This window comes from Haemaphysalis longicornis, unplaced genomic scaffold, assembly GCF_048455015.1.
Source record: "Haemaphysalis longicornis isolate Haplotype H1 unplaced genomic scaffold, Haemaphysalis longicornis Haplotype H1 scaffold_4, whole genome shotgun sequence".
NCBI classification, from domain to species: domain Eukaryota; kingdom Metazoa; phylum Arthropoda; class Arachnida; order Ixodida; family Ixodidae; genus Haemaphysalis; species Haemaphysalis longicornis.
The window spans coordinates 79,194,495-79,212,966 of record NW_027526361.1 but is presented as its reverse complement, the minus strand read 5'-3'; the positions used below and the strand labels follow the sequence as shown (position 1 = coordinate 79,212,966).

The following is an 18,472-nucleotide window of genomic DNA, read 5'->3' as shown; positions in this document are numbered from 1 at the left end:
AAGCTAGAAATTAGGGAGACAAGCTATAATGCGTGATGTGATTGGACGACCATGCTACACGAACTTTGTGCGAGTAGTGCAAAATTTAAGGTCACACTTCAAAACTTCTACCTGTGCAAGAATGCTTCAAGCCATAAATGAAAACCACCTTGGGGGTGGTCAGCTGGATTCAAAATGTGCCAAGTAAAAAATTTCTACGTTTATAAGTAACACCAATACACAAGAGCAATGAGGAAGTACGCCAAGCGGGAATGGTAAGCACCAACTTGAACAAAATGAAGGCATATTGTCCGCATAATAGCTGCGAGTAGGCGAGCTAAATACTCTATGATCGCCACAAAAATATTCCACGCCACTTATCGTTTACATCACAGCTTTCAAATAAAACTGGTCAGTATGTTTCATATATACCGGTTTAACACCGCCAGTATCTCAGTAAAACTGGCACCTGAGCATTGCTGATGCCCACCACACAACTAGCCAACAAAACTTCATCATCATCAGCAGCAGCAGCAGCATATTTACGCCTACTCCCATAGATCTCTAATTATCCCGGTCTTGTGATAACTGTGAAGAATTTATCCCCGCAAGCATCTTGATCTCATCCGCCCATCTAAATTTCTTAGAACTGCCAGTTGGGCTTCTTGGTGTACGTTCATCATTGAAAAAGCGCTACTTAGACACAAAAACGAATGAAGAGGCGCACTACAAAATGAATTTTATTTAAAAATATATATATATATATACAAGGAACAAGAACATGAATCTGCGTTATTACCAAAACGTTGATAGCATCGGTACATTTGGGAAATACATATGAACGAAAAAAATATCTATATCCGAAAGCAGCAAGTAATCCCCAAATAATCACAGGGGCATGTGTAGTGAAAACTAGAAAACCCAGTCAAACCCCCTCCAAAAATGCGAACTAGATATCGGATAACTGTACAGATGGCTGGCTGACGCAAGAAGTTCCTCCCTTTCTAATGCAAAAAGGTACCATGATCTCCCTTGTGAATCGCTTTGCGTGCTAATCAATGGCGGCCGTGTCAATTACTTTTGGTCTACAATTTTTTGTGCACTATTTGCAGTGCATATCTGCATGAGAGTGCAGTGAGCCTTTCAAAGAACTTTGATGTTCGCGAAGGCGAATGTTGAGGCAACGACCCGTCCGGCCAACATACTGCTTTCCACATTTGAACGGAAACCTGTAGATAATGTCTTTCCTGCACTCAACAAACTGCGTGCCATGTTTAATGCCACAGCCATCTTTCTTCGGGCCTTCATTTTCTATCGCCCTCCGCCACTGAGCCACCGCGGCGGGTAACTCGCCATCACAGTTTCAGCAGAAAGCACCTCTACCTAGACTGTTGCGCAAGAGTTCCCTGCATGCCAACAATGTCTTCCTACGTACATTTAAGGCACGATGTCCGCCTTCATTCAACCAGACTGCTCGGGTGGGACTAAACTAAGTCCTGTATTGTGCATCCAAGATGAAGTAAAGTTTACCATGCGCGGAGACCCACAAGGAGGGGCGTTTTGTGTTTCCCAAATGGGTGCTACGTGTTAGAGCCCTTCCGCTCTGTGAAGAAGGATGACATGCGAAGCTGGACGCAGTACACGAAATGCATGAAGCAAAAAAACGTTTTTTTGTAATTTGCCATCGAGGAATCAGCACTTATTCCAATGAAACTTTGAAAGACTCAAGATTTATTCTAGTAGACACGCATGGAGCTGTACACTAGCGTAGGCATCTTACTGTCTGCTTAACACACCAACCGAATCCGCTCAACCACTGAGGACACCGAAGGTTCGCATTGGGTCAGTGGACGGACACGTTTAAACCTCCCACCACCACAACGGACATGCCATCAGTGATTTCATGAAACCTACATGTGCGCGTGCACCCTCCCACCCCCTCCCTCCACTCCCAACTAGTGCCTAATAAATCGGCAACCAGGACCATGTGCACATGCTTAGAAGTAAAGGGCACCTTCTTCGTCAATCTCCCACGTGGGTATGGGCCATCAGTGAAGGTACAAAAACAAACGCAAAGAACAAAAGGCACCGCCAAAATTGTCGACCGGACAGCCCTTCAAGATGACCAAGAAATATTGGCTCACGTCGGCGTTGCTGTTCATCCGGGAGTGATTCCCAGCTACTCGACAAGATGGTACTTGCGATGGAAACGGTGGCCGCAGCTTCTTTTTGTTGTTTTAGCACGCTTTCGCGCTTCTGTTCCGGCAAACGCTCCTAATATTCCCGCTGTTCTTCTGAGCGAATGGCACACGCCTGTCCTGGAACGAGCTTTATTCTAGTGGACAAACATTCGGCTGCCCGCATGCCTCGACAAAACTGGGCGCCACCCACTCACACTCACAAAAAAAATATATTTTTCACCACGCACTCACTGACACTCACGCTCACCAGTCGCCCTCACAACTCGCACTCACTCGCACTCGTGTTCCCTACGCACCCTCCACCACTCGCATCCACACGCGCTCACGCTCACCACTCGCCGTGACCATTCGCACTCACATGCGCTCACGCTCACCGCTCACGCGCACCACTCGCCATCACCACTCGCACTCACTCACGCTCAGCATTCGTCGTCACCACTTTCACGCGAGTGTTTGTTTGCAGCAGGCTTTCCATGAATCATGAAACCGAACAGTATTAGTGCCGTAAGGTGTGAGAAGGCCATCCAAATCTCATTCCTAAATCAGCACACTACCACAGTATTAATTCTAGGGTAGCCCATATCAGGAACTCACTGATGACGTATTTCCGACGCTAAAAGCAATCCCACCATTAGTATCCATCATAGCGAGCGGCTCCTGTGATGAATAGCGAACAGCGTGTACAAGCGCAATAGCGGCGTTCACCGCGGCAAGCCCCGCAAACGGCGCGAGAGCACTTGCGAGTGGTGAGCGGAGCTCACTGCGAGTGGCACTCGCACTCGGAAGTTGTGAGCGGCGCTCACTGGGCATTGGGCTCGGACTCATTCTCACTGACACTCGCCAGTCCAAAACAATGGGGAGGCTCACTTACCACTCACGAGTGGTGAGGGGGGGGGGGGGGCGAGGTGAGTGCACTCGTTAGTGAGCCTGCCGACCTATGGCTGTCCGTTTCCCTCCCGAGTCGTAGGCATCTCACGGTCTGTCTAAAGCGTGAACCGCATGGACCGTTTTCTGCTCCCGAAAGCGCGCTGCGCACGCCACGGGCTGCCGCGTAGCCACCCGCACTGCGCGCGCCTCGGCCAGCGGCGGCTTCGGCAGCGAAGTGGTGTCAGGAGCTCGAGCGACCGCTTCTAAGCGCTCTCTAAAATGCCGCTCAATGCAGGAACGAAGTTTCTTGTGCGGTAAAGGAGCTTATAATGCGGGTGAAAACGGTACTATAAAACATCATCCGCGCCGCTAGTGAAAGCGCCCATTCAATATCTGCTGGGGTGATAAGCCTAAACATCCCCGGCGGACGCAGCCGGCTCTCTCTAGCGCTTCGAAACTGCCGCCATGAGGCGCGCGCCTCCCCATTGGCGCAAGTCGCCAGGCTCTTCCCACTTTCGCGCGCGACGCGCGTCAAAATCTGCCCAAGGCAGATGGTGCCGCGGGCGCGGAATCGTCGACGCGGGCGTCGAAAAAACGCACGCGCAACGCCGACCCGAGCGAATCGCGTGAAAAAACGCTCGATACGGTTCGGCCTTAACACACCAACCTAAACTCAAATCGCTCGACTATTAGGACAGCTGACAGGCCGCATTCAGCCGCGAGACTTCCCCGTTTAAATTTCCCGCCAGCACAACGCGCATGTCACCGGTAGCGGCATGAAGACTAGCTGTGTATGCACGCTCCCTGGTTGCCCCCCCCCCACACAGTGCACCCATAACCGGCAACCTGTGATGGGTGCGTGCTAAGGTGTGAAATACACGGGCGGAAAGGTCGTGCGGGAAGCTTTTCATGCTGAAAAAGAATTATGGGCTCACGTCGGAATTCAAAACGGGCAAGTTGCTCTGGTAACGCCTCATAAGGGCGCTACTGCCGTCATCAGCCAATTTCGCAGCTTGTGGAGACGCATCGGTGGTGTCGAGGGAAATAACAGTTAAGAAAGCGGTGTCGGCGGGGAGAAGAGGAGCGCGGCGGGGCCGCCGAGTAAATCGGCTTCACGGAAATGAAACTGGAGGGGTGGGGGGGTGTTAGAGAGATACTGCTTCGCAGTAAAAGCTCGCGGGATGTGAGCACAAGTACACGCAGCAGCGCAATCACCGGTTAAAGGAAGGGAAATCTGCTGATTGGGTGGCAGAAGCCTCGAGTGCTGTGGCTCTATCAGCCTGTCTTAAGCACGGAGCCGGACAGCACCTATGCTTCGTGGTAGCCAGTGCTGATCTTGTGCAACAGACGGCAGACGGCAGCAATGCCGCCTGGTTGGCCTAATGCATACGGTCTTGGCGCATCAGAAAGCAAAATATATAAAGCTGAAAAAAGTGGCAATTACGCGTGGGGGGATTCGTTCGGGTAGCAATAAAACCGGAGATTGCTAAGGATTCCTGGTGGATTTTTTGGCCTAAGATTTTTCTTTAACCGTCATTAAGATGTATCGAAAGTTCCCTAAAGAACCAACCCCTGTAATCTCGGGGCGTTTACGGTTCCTTGGGCACCGGTAGCCGCGCCTTTATTTCCCGTCTCGCCCTCAGGCGGCCCTCGTCATTAATTACTCTACCTCTTTAGGAGGAATGAAGACGCTGAGTGTATATTCTTGTTCCGGCTGCTCTGTATGCTCTAAGTATTTGCTTGTGTTCTCCACTTTGCCTGCTTCAGAACAAGCAGCAAATCTGCTCCTTCTATTATTCATTAATTATGGGAAGTGCCTTATAGCAAGAAACGTAGGAGGCACCCGTGTGACCAACACACGAGCTACAAGTGAAGCTCTGGACTCTTTTTTGTTATGTTGTTAAGAAACAATTTGTCATTTTGTGAACGTGTGAACGTGTTATGGCTGGGAGGCCATTTCACTAACTGAGAAAGAACCGCAATAGTGCATTGCCGATATGCCTTGTGCTCTTGCGTCTAAGCTATTCTTCATCACTGACAGCACCCATTTATCCCGCGCTTTGGGGTTGAAGGATGAACCAGCGAATCCACACAGTGTATTGAGATACGCTCAATGGCCCACGAAGAGTTTCGTCCCGACCCATTCTTGAATAGTTGTAGAATATTGGTTCATATACTTGGTCACTTGTGAGCAAGAGAAGAAAACCTCACCTGCTACGCCCCGTCGATTGGCTGCGCCAGCGCGCCAATATCAGCTGAAGGCAGTAAACGGGAAAAAAGCCTGCAAGCTACATTAGTGCATAATTCTGAGAGGTGAAAATTTGTGTTAGTTGGTGATACATGTTGAACTTGGACGCAACCAATAAAGGCAAAGACGGCAGAACAAGTGGGAGCAAGTGCCAGTCATCCTTATTCGGCCTTACTTTTCTTTATTAAAGAGTCTAAAATTAAAGAGTCTAAATGAAGCTGCTGGAGGAAGAAAGGCAGAGGAAGAATCTATATGCAAGTAGCTAGGCTATTACGAAAGAACTAGCGTTCCGGAAACCTTTGGCACACGTTCTAGATCCAGAGGCGAAGGTTTTAGATACGGTGGGTAGATGACAGAGGACCAGAGCGCGACGCGACGAACTTGGTGGAAGACAAAATGAGCCTAGGTGCAAAAATAAGCTAAATGCCCTTTAGATATGGTGGTTCCACATGTAAACGGTAATAACCCGTTGGGCGTATTACAGGAGATGCCTGAGCGACGTGTCGTTTCCCGATAATAATGTTATGTCGAAGGCATTTTTTCTTGTAGTTATTTTGCTTAGAATATTGCGATGTGTCACAACCGCAATAAAACATATTTTGCTGGCGGCATTTGCGTCGGTCATCAGAAACCCCGTGCAGTAGTAGTAGTAACAGTCTTTAATGACCCATAAAGTAGGAGAGGTTCTCTAGTCCTGGAGGACAAGTGATGACCGGGGACCGATAGATGCCAGTTGCTGGACGTACAGGCAGTCGCTGGTAATCAGGTTTTCCCACAGCTCATGGAGCGGGAAGAATAGAGTGGGAGGTCGGGGTTATGCGCACACTCCAATAAAAAGTGGACTAGTGTGCCAGCCTTAGAGCAAGAAGTGCATTGGGCGGAGAATTGAGTGGGAAAGATGTGGTGTGAGGAATTGAATGGATGAAGGTATTCATTTGGATAGGGTAAAGAGTCCTTCCTTCTAGTTTGGACAGCTTGGAGTGAGGTTGAGAGAATGGTTGTCTTTGAAATCAGTAGTTCTGTGGAATGTCCTGAACTTACAACACTGGTGTAGACTCCGCTTGTTCTTCTGGGGCCTAGAAGGAGATTGCATCACTGGACGGGGTTTCTCCAACATTGTGTTTTTGCCATGCGACATATAAAGAGGGTGTAAAGATGAGAACAGCCAAGAAAGTATGATAACAAGAGCAAGGTGAGAATTAGGAAAGCGAAGCGGCGAGAACAAGACACCTCCGAGGCACAGGCCTCCACCCTGGCAGACCACCTGACCTTCATCGGTGGATTTGGAGACCCCATCATCGCTCCCTGCTTGAGTTTCTTCGCGAAACGGGGGTTAATCTATACCTGTGACGCAGTATTGATGCCAACGGGCATACTATCGCAATAAAAACAAAAAAAAAGAGATCTAAGAGGTACAAAAATCACAGTTAGTCAGGAATCGATAACATTGGTCAAGTCTACAGGTAGACATGCAGTCCGGCTTTGTGTAGAACGTTCATTAGCGACCAGCTGTACTGGTCTTGCACCCACCAGTTGAGTCATCCGGTTCATCCAACAGAATACCAACTACTCATACCGGATTGTCCCGAGCTGTCCTTGTTCCTGTGCACTCCACAAGACATGCTTTTTACATCAGCTTGAGCTGCCGGAGCCGGACATATCGCACATGTTCCTGGGTCTTCTGGTGAGGGCCCCCGAGTCAAGAAAGGCAGATGAGGCTGGCGCAAGAACATCAACCTCACATTTTTCCCTAAATTTCACGAACAAAATAGGTTTGTGCTCGTTTACCTTAACCCCACGCCGCAAATTACCACGCCGGCAAAGCCCACAATGCTAGCGGAGCAGCTGGCGGATGGGCGACGTCTCTTGCGTGCAAGCCTTCTCCACCCACTTTGCATGCAAGCACGTGTACAGAGGGTATTAAAAGAAATGCGAACAACGGATCACACAGCCTCCGACGCATGCCGCACCGTCTGGCTGTCGAGTCAGTAAACTGCGCGCATGCGTAGTTCTTTCAGAGAATTTGAGAGTGTGGCCTACATTTATGAGAAATGCTTGATCAAGAAGCAACGCCAGTTGTTTAGATTTAGTCGCCTTTTCACACTGTATCGCCACTGAGCAGGATAATCGTTGAAGGGCATCACGCTATGTGCAATCAGCCTGCTGCGCGCTTGGCTCTCCAATGTACTAGATAACATGACGCTCAGTGCCGACGGAGCATAAAATGACGCCTCAAAATAAAGGACCGGCGTCGCTTCTTTATCGAGCAATTCCCCTAACAGTAGGCCACACTCTCAAACGCTCTGAAAGAACTACGCATGCGGGCAGTTTAGTGACAGTGCAGCCAGATGCTGCGGCATGTGTCGGAGGCAGTGTGATCCGTTGTTCGTATTTCTTTTGATTCCCCCTGTGCCCTGCTCCTTTCGTTGCAACTGTCGTCAAAAGACGATAGTCTTTGTAGACGTTTTTCAAGGAAATACCCCTTTTTGATTCCCGCTCACCTCTCATTCTGTTCCTGTACTGTAGCGCTCATCCCAAGGTAAACACACTAAAGGTTTGCTCAAGGCGATTTGAATTTACCGTGTTCTACTGCTACAGGCCGGGTCCTTCGATACCATCGATGCAGTACGGCGGAAACGCGCGTGAATCGAGGCGGTGACTTCAAGGTTTATAGAACCGCGTGGCCGCCTTCCACGTGCGTTTTCCAAGCAGAACGTGGAACCTAGCTAGTGGAACCTTTTGCTGCTGTTGCGCGTGATTTTTCATATGCCACCAGGAAGTGGCGCGGGCAACAGCAGGCGCGCTTTTTTCTGCAGTAGATGAAGAATATCATTTGCTATTGAAAAACCAACCATCCATGAATTTTGTAATAAAGGAACACTGTAAATATCCCTCGTGTACTAATTTCCTGTCATATTTGCGTAATGTCTTGTTCTTGTTCAACAAAGCTGACAAGTATGACCGTTTAAACCGGGCTTAGATGTTTACATTTGGCTGTGCGTATATAAGACTATTGCGCAGTATCTATTTTACTTTGGCCGGGTAGCTGAATAGAGTCACAGACAGACATACACACAGACAGACAGACATACAGACATACAGACAGACCAAAATTTGTTGGTTTAAGTTGCCCAAGAAAGACTATGGTCTTAAATAAACAATTCATCCTCGTGCTCTGGTCATAACAGTGGGTATAATGACCCGGCCTAGTTCATTTTAAAGCGAAGCTTTATTCTCATAACTGATGCTCTTGTACATCAGTAGCCCTACAGGAAAGCCAACTTTCTCTGACGATGGTGATGAGTGAATGTGGGGGAAAAAAAGAACGCTTCCCGTGACCGGAATCGAGCCTAGGTCCATCGCATTACTACGCCAGGATATACCCGATTTTTCCAGTTCGACATAGTGGAAGCGGTTGAGAAAACTTAGACGACAGCCAAAAAGCGCGTCACGAGAAGAATGGCGTTACTATGCGTGCCGTAAGGCTGTTGGCCACAAGGCGTTAGACATAACTCCCATTTTCAGGACGAGAACATTCGGCCTAACGTCAAATCTTGGCGTTTAACGCCTCAAACCAGCACCCACTCAAAAAATAGCTTACTAAACGCCAAGCAGCAAGTTACACATCACGCCGTCCGACCAAATCCGAAAGGTTGGTCCTATGGAGGGCATACCAGAGATCTGGGGCCCTATTCTCGACTGCACAAATTGCCGGCATTTCGCCCATGTTTTTTTGCGTAAGAACGACGTAGGCAATCAGTGACGTGCTGCACCTATAGCTATGACGACATGCAGTGTAATTTGACAAGTCACTCATAAAGATCGCTACCAAGGTATCAAATATTGTGCAAGAAAGACATAAAACACTTGGCATGTACTATAAAAATTAAGACGTTAGTTGAGGCTGACAAGAAAAACACATTTGTTTAGGTCAAATTTGGCGCCAACACCCCAAGGCGATCGAGTAACGTCGATCCAAAAGCCAGCGAAAGGCGGATGTCGAGCTTAGGAACATCACACAATTTTTTTTTACCGTATCTATTTATTGCTTTCAATCGCTTTTATTAACATACCTGGTCTCTCTGCTTCAATGCAAGCGTTGTTGCGTTATCACCTTCCCTTCCGCCACCGCCGCCACGCCATCGTCTGCTGCTATGTTACAAGTTTATGGCGTGATCACAGAAAAAGACGGCCGCGACCATCGTTTCTATGACACATAAGAGCAGCGAAGCGCTACGCCTGATAACCGCGGAGCGCACCGATGTCGCCGATTCACTCATTCGTCAAGCTCGACTGCAATCAGCGCTGTAATGAACCAAATAGTCACTTTTCATTGTTATTTTTCTCTTGAGTTCGATCATGTGACCCAACAGCTTTCTAGGACAAGTATGGACAAATGCCATGCATTGGGTTTTCTTTGTCATGGAGAGGCTTGTACTGCCCTCTTATGTTGCGGTTACGCCAAACAAATAATTTTTATTTTATTGCCAAACATAAAAGAAAAATACTGCATGTTAATTGTATGTTCCATGATCGCTGACTTGGAAGCAGTTGAAACTATAATTTGTTTCGGTAGAAAACATGCTTTAAACAGCGCGCATGCGAAACTGCGCCTGCTGCAAATTGCCGCACATTTCGCGGCACGGTAAGCCGGGGCAATTTTTTGCCCTATTTTGCTTGTATTTTGCGACAAAAACAGCGGCCATTTTTAAGCTGTTTCGTAGCATTACGTCACTTTTACGAAGGCTGAAGTTGCCGATTCATGATGTAATCGTTCCCGCCAACTGTTTAAATTACGTCACGCCTTCTCAGCCAATCACAGAGGGGGTGTGTATTACAGGCAGTATTGTTGTTGAATAGCAAAGACAGGCTTGCGTTGTCATGTCCGCTGCATTTAGTCTGGTTTTTCATTGCCGGCCAAGAATTATGCGCCTTTAGTAACCAGAAATAAGGCAAACCTTAGAACTGGTGTCCGTAAACGACATGAAACGTCAAAATGACGACAGCACACATAACCGCTTTGTAAACCGGAAGCACGTGACCAAAATTAAAAGCCAATCAGAAAAGACTTTCGGAAAATTGCCTGAATTGCCGGCAATTTGTGCAGTCGAGAATAGGGCCCCTGCTGTGGATATTCTAGAAACGTGCTGTGTACCTCCAAAGTGGCACATACTCGCAGGATGGAATTGGCCAACCGAGTAATCTATCACCAGAAAGCTTGGTGTTCAACCATCATCGTCGTTAGACAGAGCAGTGCATGATTTTTTACTTTGAGAAAGCAGGGTCTGAACATCGGAGGTGAAAAATATGCCCAGGTACTCCGAGCTATGCTTCGCATATAAAATATGCTATCAAACTTGCGGTCATCACCTACATTATGACGCCCGTAATTTTTAAAGAAATCAAAGTCGGCATGGCTTGGACACCGGCACATACACCAGGAGTGCAGGGCAATCAACTGGCACATAATGCTGCCGGGGAACCTGTAGAAAATCGTCTCTTGGTCCGCCCCGTCGTCCCTCAGTGCGCTGCGTCCACCCAAACAGACGTACCCACTACCAACTGGCAACAAGAGTACCCACGATTCAAACGACTGAGCAGACAACGATTGGCTGAATCTTCCCCACCTGGTCTTTTGACACCTTTAAAGACGCTGTCGAGACGAGAAGAAGTATTCGCCAACAGGGTACATGCGGATGCGGCTTACACACCGGACATCATTTCTAAATGGAGAAGAATCAGGCTTCGGTATCTAAATGTACCTTCTTTGCGGCACAGACTACGTCCAATCTGTCTCATGTAATTCGGTTTTGTCAGCATTCTCAAGGAGCAGAGAGCACTCCTACAGTTTCGGGCAGCCTCGCATTTACTAATAGAGCACTTGCAGCTTATTAGAGACCATCCACGCACCCTTGAAAGGGTAGAAATCTTTGCTGGACAAAGTGGTCTGTACACAGTTGTATAGTGGCTGACTGATTTCCACACTTTTTCAAGTGTTTGTGCACATGACAGTAGTCGTGAGAACCTTCCTACAGTGATCCACTTATCCACGACCAGTGAATATGTGAACACTCAAACCATGCCTTTAGCTAACCGGAACAGAAACTCTAAGCGATTACAACCTCATGCGTTCATTACTTGTAATAAAGGTCTTCTCCTTCCCTTTACCCCCCTTACCCACACCAGGGCCTCAGGCCTCTTCCTAAATAAAGGCGATGATGATACCCTCAAAGTTTTTGGCACGTACCCACAAGGTTGATTGATCAGGTCTAACTCAATTGCTGAAATTCGCGCATTCATTCACGGACCAAGTTCCCGTCATCCTCGTAGCCACCACCAGCAAACCGTCAGAATCATCATTAACGACATCTCAAGCATAATTTCCCAGTGGTTCACACACTATCCCAGGGGGAAGACGAGGAAACAGAAGGGCTTAGCCTGCGATCAAATTACGGGTGCAGTAATCCGAACAAAAGCTACCCTAAACGTTTAGGAGCATCGCTTCCTCTCACCTGATGGCTCAAGTGGGGTCCGGACCTTCTAGTAGCAACCCAACGTCGTGCGTATTTCTTTTGCACATTCCTTTACCTTATACGATTTTGCTTGAGACACTGGTTATTACCCACCTAATCAATGTTTCTTTTTTGTCGCGGTCGGCAGGGCCGGTAAAATGTTAGGACCAATTTCTTTGACCTTTGTGCGGCATTTCCTCAATACTGCACGTTTAAGTAATGAACCGTACGTGCCCACTAGAGTAGTTCAAGGGCAAACAGCGCAGCTACTCGCGTTTTTTGTGGTGGCAGCACTTCCCGGCACGACGCATGCGTTTACTCGATGTGCGCGAGGATGCGATACCGATAATTGTCAGGTTTTTATCACCCAGTGCATTCATGCTCGACCAGTGCCTCACTCCTGGCTCGCATGTTTCCTGGTTCGAACTTTCGCGAGGTTCGCGATTAGTTGTAGAGTCCCCAAATCACTACCCGCCCATTCCAATGCCCGTGAAGCTTGATAGTAGCATAGTACCAATGTTAAGTGCGCACAAGATGTTCTTGTGCCAGTTTTCATTTGTCTGGATTCTGTTTTTTAACACAGAAGTGTTGCATGCCGGGGTACACAAAATTCACCGACGTCATATCCGCCACAGAAGTGACATCACCAGAAAAAGTTAAGTTGGCGCGGCGGCGCTAGGGTTCGAGCCCACGATCACTTTGGCCGCAACGGCAGGTGTGAGGCGCGCTGCCGACTGAGCCATGAAGTCATGCCCGGGTAGATAGCGAACGCGCCTTATCTCCTTTCCTCTAACTTGCCCATTCAGGTGATGCTGCCATCCAGGAGAGGCGAAGCGAAGTAGTGCGTCATGGCGCCAGTAAGCGCGGATAGTTGTCGCCTGGATAGGGCAGCGTGTAACAGCGGAAGCTGCTGTGTTTACCCGTCCGCCGCCTATGTAAAACGCCGCTAAGCTGTGGAAAACCGCCACTGCGTTCCACAAGCTGAGCCTGTCGCAACGCAAGCGTCTGGCGTACACGCCACGGAGCAGGACCAATGTGGTGGCACCTTTGCCTAAGCGACCCGCCAGCAGGATGTCCCTCGCCAAGCGCACCCACAAGACTGCTGCCGACTCGCAAATCATGCTCCTTTCACTGTAGCGTACCGTGACTTCACCAAACGATTCGCTGTCAACCCGTTCGGCTTCGTTCGCACGGTTTGCGAGCGCCTGGAGAATCAATCGGATTTACGCAATGCTCCGGCGCGTGAAATCCAGTGCATAATGTTGATGTGTCTAACGGTGTCATACCGACGTAATTTAAGTAGCAATGGGCAAGCTCACACCTATGCACAATAAACATTCAAATGCTTCTGGGAAGGCACATTTTACCTTTGTGTTGTACTGATTCCTATGAAAGAAGGATCAACCACATTTTTCTCGCTTCCTGAGACGAACCAGGCGTAACAGAACAATTGCTTAAGCAAAAGCTCCCGAAATTGTTTATAAACTATCGCCAAATATTAACCACTTGCTTCAAATGCGAATTTCACACCACAGAAAAAAAATTTGGATGACGGCGGGAGCGGTGAAAAGCTACTTTATTATCCATGCGACGCCAATATTTCGTTTTGGAGAAAGTTATATATGCAACCTTAGCAACCAAAAGTCTAATATTATAGACTGCGATGTCATCCCAGCATACCAGAGCGGCTTATTCAAAATACGAGGAATTGTGCCATCTATAGCCATTCATCGAGAAACGCAAATGTTTCCCTTGGGTACAAGTATGGTTGGATGGGTGGACGTTGTTGAACGTTTTTTTCCCGACCATTGGTGTCAGCCCCCCCTTTTCTCAATCATTGCGTGCCCTATTGCTAAACGGTCTACAAAGTGCTCTCACTATTCAAAAATTCAGCAAGGAGCCCACCCCCACCCTTTCCCTCCCCCACTTCACGAATTAGGCATAGTTCTTAAGTTCTATTATTGCAAAAATAGTGCTCTTATCTTGGAGCGCTTGGCTACAACAGCACGCATCCACGCTCACGTCTTGTTCAATGACATCATTATAGAAGCACTAAAGCACGCAACAGTTTAGGTATTGCTGCACCGATGTCACGCTTCTCACATTTAAGCTGTCACATTACTTGAACCCGAATCCGCTGATCGTAAACTGCATCCGCTCAACCATTTTCGTTCCGGTGAAATGGGTACTACCGCATGCTGGCCTGCCAACATCACGAACCGAAACAAATTCAGCCAGGGTGTGACGGGGTTGAAAAATTGGCAGGCCAGAAACTCGAAACTGCCTCGTGCCCTAAAGAGAAACTAGATCCGCGGAGGGAAACGCCACAACACAATGTATTTTAATTGGACTGGAGTTTTATGAAGGCTTCTGTGGGCTAACTGGACGCCAGCATATCGCCGCCGACATAGCGGCGGCTACAAGCGCCGTCCTAGTGTGTTGCTTTAAAATTATTTAAATACTCCACTAAGGGCGATACAGCGACTCTGAAATAATCGCTTAGTGCTCAGTATTTCTCATTTATTCTGAACTGTCCTACACCATGACTACATTTAACGAAAACCGTAGTTACTCGTCATGCCCTGGCCACGACTAGTTAATAACTTTGCCTCCAGACATGTCGGAAGAAAGATATGTTGGCATCTTGTCGCATATTTTTGGTCACTGTGATTTCAGAAATTACCGGTCTGAAAATAATTGTTTGAATTCGACGAAGAGACATATCGAGGTGTTAAAATAAACCTGGGTAAGTACAACCCTTAATGAGAGTATGCCTGGCAGATTTTTTAATCTTACATGAAGTTCCAGCTTTGTTGACTTTTTAAATCAGTGCAAGAGCCAGTATTCAATATTCCATGTTGGCGGGGCTTCTTCGGAACGCGGACCTGATGGCAAGAGATCTTCATCTTCACCTCTCTTTATTTGGCAGCTCGAAGGAAGAACCAGGAAAGGGACGCAAAATTGAGATAAAAAATCCCCATCTCCAAAATATGAAAGTGGACATCCTGTACCACCTTGCACTTTCCACGGACACGCATCAGTTCAAAGAGATGTTTGGCGACGTCAAGGTACGTAGACAGCGGAGCCTGTTCACAGGTTTAAGCGATGTGTCTTTCTAGGGTTTACGTAGCAGGAGAGATTTCGTACCTCCTGCATGGTAAATACATTCGTTCCGCTCTAACTCTAAAATGCCGGTGTAGAAAACAAGCAGTAATGGTCAACTGTGCTTAGGAAACGAAACGCTACAAGAAGTAAAAGAATATAACTTCATCGGATAGATGTTTAGTGCTTATCAAAACCACGAGAGAGAAGTTCGGCACAGAATAGACCACAGTGCTCGTAAGTCATCATCATAGTTATTCCTGAGTGCCGGTACCTTTGCAAGAGGGTATAGTTACTAATTATAAACGTCTAACGTATCACTGTCGTGTTTGGTTCGAATCATTTAGTTTTACCGTTCTTTGCAGCGATGTTGTCTTTCTTGATTGACCAAGGCCCGGTTCCATCCACAAGGGTTGTTGCTCAACACTGACTGCATTATTGAGAGTCGACCCGTGTATTTTATCCGCACGCAGACGTCAAAGACGGCCATAACGTCTAAGCTCACCACCGGAGTTGTCAATATTGTGATTATTTTTAACGATTAAGCATACCAGAGATACTCCCCTCAAAAAAACGTGCGGGCACCTGTAGCGTAAACGCGTTGCGCTTATATCAATAACATGGGCTAGGGCCTCGATATTTCGGCATGACTGCTCTTGTTGACCTCATAAAAGATGTCTTCCTAACAATTATTTTCGTGTATATTAGTGAAGGAGGCATTTAAGGGGGGAAGGAGCACAGAACGCAAGCTCCCGCGTACGGTGACTTGGTCTTTGTAAATTTGATTTACTCGCACTTCTTAGCTTGTCTACAGTGAAGCGTACTCAAATAAAACAAAAACTCAGTCCGGGTTAAAGATCGGCGAGGGGAGAGGCGAGAAAAACGAGTCTTTGTCAACATTTGCCAAGTAAATGCCTACCTTCACTTTCCCGCTCCCCTCTGATGTTGTCCCTCTTCGTCGCGCTCCTCCCATGGTAAACACGCTAAAGGTTTGCTAAAGTCATTTTAAATTTACCGCGTTAGACTGCTCCAGGCCAGGCGCCTCAATTCTAGCGCTGCCGTACGGGGGAGACGCGCGTGAATCGAGGCGCCCTACTTCAATGTTTATACAGTTAAACCTGGATATAACGAAGGTGACAAAAATTCGCAATTTCTCGTTGCATGCAGGTTTTCGTTACATGCAGCTTTCGAGCGAAGGCTCGCGTCAATGAAGCAGAAACGAAACCAAAATTCTATACATCAGTGACGGTGAACCCACCCTTCAAGTATTTATTTCTCAGTGAAAAAAAACTCGTGTACGTAGTATGAGCACCTCAGGGGCCCACGAGTGGTTCATGTGCAGAGTTATCCCGAGGTATCTCTGGGTGCGCACATAATCCAGTCAATGACCCCCAACGATTACATCCCTATTTCATATTTGCCGCGCTTTCGAGGCGCTTTTTCAAAGAAAGTGCTACGAGTTGTGCCGCGCCTCCGCCAGATGGCGCCACGGGTCCCGCGACCGAGAGAAGACGCAGTGAAACATCCCCCTCGCGAGGGGCACGATCAAATGCAGAGCATTTCCGGGGGAGCACGACGTTAAGTAGTTTGCGTCACGTTAATGTTGTTGCACCTGTGGCAACTGCGGCAACTGCTGACGAGAGAGCGCTCGTCAGCAGTAATTTGAAAGAGTCAACGATATAAGGCGCGTTCATAGCGTCCCATTCTGTGTCGGCTCTGTGGCGCAGTGGGTAGAGCACCATGTACATTGTGTTCCGCCCGCCGGGTCGAGGGATCGAAACCTGGCGCCGGATAGTATTTTTTTTTATATAGTAGGGAGGGGTCCGGTGCGGACTACGGACGTCAACGCGGGTGATATCATGAGTTACTGAAATGCTCTGCATTTAATAAGTAAGCAAGGCTTAGGGACTGTTCGGCAACGACGCCCAAATAATTAAAAGTAAGGTACCTCTCACTTGAAAGCAAACTTAGGTCGGCTCAACGGGCCATGAAACGAACGATGTTAGGAGTAACTCAGGGACGGGAAACCAGCTACGTGGATCAGAGAGCAAACTAAAGTAGATAATATCATACTTCAGGTACAGGAAAAAGAAACGGACTTTGGCTGGCCACGTAATTAGACGAACCGACAACCGGTGTACAATTATAGTAACAGAGTGGATGCCAAAATACGGGTCTAGAACGAAGGGAGGGCCATGAACTCCATGGAGAGAAGAAATAAAGCAATTCGGGGTCGAGCAGTGGACTCGAGCAGAACAGGACAGGAGCGGCTGGAGGTCAATGGGGGTGCCGTTCGTCCTGCAGTGGACGTGAGTAGGCTGATGATTATGATTATATTTTATAGTTGTCATAATACTCAGCGCATCAAAATATGGCTAGTTGGTACATCAAGGGGAAAAATTTCTGACATGTTAGGAGTTAACGCGGATAGTTTCATTTACGCGAACACGTGACGAAGGTACATGTCGAACAATCGCTCGCAAAGACGTGGTTCAGCAAGCATGAATGCAAGTATAAGCATCCGTACCTGGAATCATTGATAAATTAGGTCCACTCAGGTGGTATAAATTTTTCCGTTTCCTTCAATCTTTTGCTCCGTAAAGCCCCAATTGTTTTTTTTATCACACGCCCAACAACGAAATGCCAAAACATCAAATAACCGCAACATTGTTGTTTTGTTCTTTTCGTTCCGTCAGTGTGTTGAGCTGCACTAAAAAGAATTGAGGGTCTTCATGTGCCCGCCTGATATATGCTACCCTAACCTTGAATTTTGTGTGCTTACGTAGTAAGATATTTTGAATTCGTGCAGTTCTGCGCTGACTGCAATCCATTACTTCTGCACTGCGAAGACCTTCTTGCTCTTTTGTAGCTAGCGGTTTTCAGAAAGCGAAGGAAAGCTGTTTTCAGAAAGCTCTCCTTCATCGGGCATTCCAAGAAGAGGCCAACAAGCAGCCAGCATTGCCAACTCCCTTACGCCCCTCTCCCAAACATACACCGACATCCTCTTCCACTATAGGGCGCTCCGACGCACCTATCCCCCTCCTCAACCTTCCCTTTCTACCGCAGACGCCGGCATTTGGCGCCGACTTTAAACCAACACATATTACAATCACCTCCATCTCAACGACATTTCTCATACTAACTGCCCAGCTAACTACCCCCAATGCGATGAGCCTAACACCACAGCTCATCTCGTCAGGGCGTGCCCCACCAACCCTCCACCACCCAGATACCCTACCCTTGAGCAGTGGGAGCGCGCGTTGCAGAGCTGCCAGCTCGAAGACCAGGAGGCCCTGATATCTCGGGTGAGGATAGCAGCCGTGGCACGCGGCCTACCGGAATAGGATGGCCACCCACAGCTCCTAACTCTTTTCTCCCATAAACGCTTTCTCTCTCTCTCTCTCTCTCTCTCTCTCTCTCTCTCTCTCTCTCTCTCTCTCTCTCTCTCTCTCTCTCTCTCTCTCTCTCTCTTCCATAAGGGAAACGGCCACCACGGCCGGGAATCGCACCCGCGCCCTTGGGCTCAGCAGCCAAGCGCCTTAGCCACTGAGACACTCCGGCAT

General features: G+C 48.0%; 1 protein-coding gene across 1 annotated transcript in view; it reads left to right on the top strand.

The window, feature by feature from the left end:
- The first annotated feature begins 228 nt into the window (after positions 1–228).
- Positions 229–18,472, top strand: part of LOC144179801 (uridine phosphorylase 1-like) — a 32,933-nt gene continuing 14,689 nt past the window's right edge. The window contains exons 1-2 of the mRNA XM_077708237.1: positions 229–254; positions 14,737–14,875. Of these exons, the coding sequence (XP_077564363.1) occupies positions 229–254; positions 14,737–14,875 (165 nt within the window). The remainder of the gene's footprint in view (positions 255–14,736; positions 14,876–18,472) is intronic.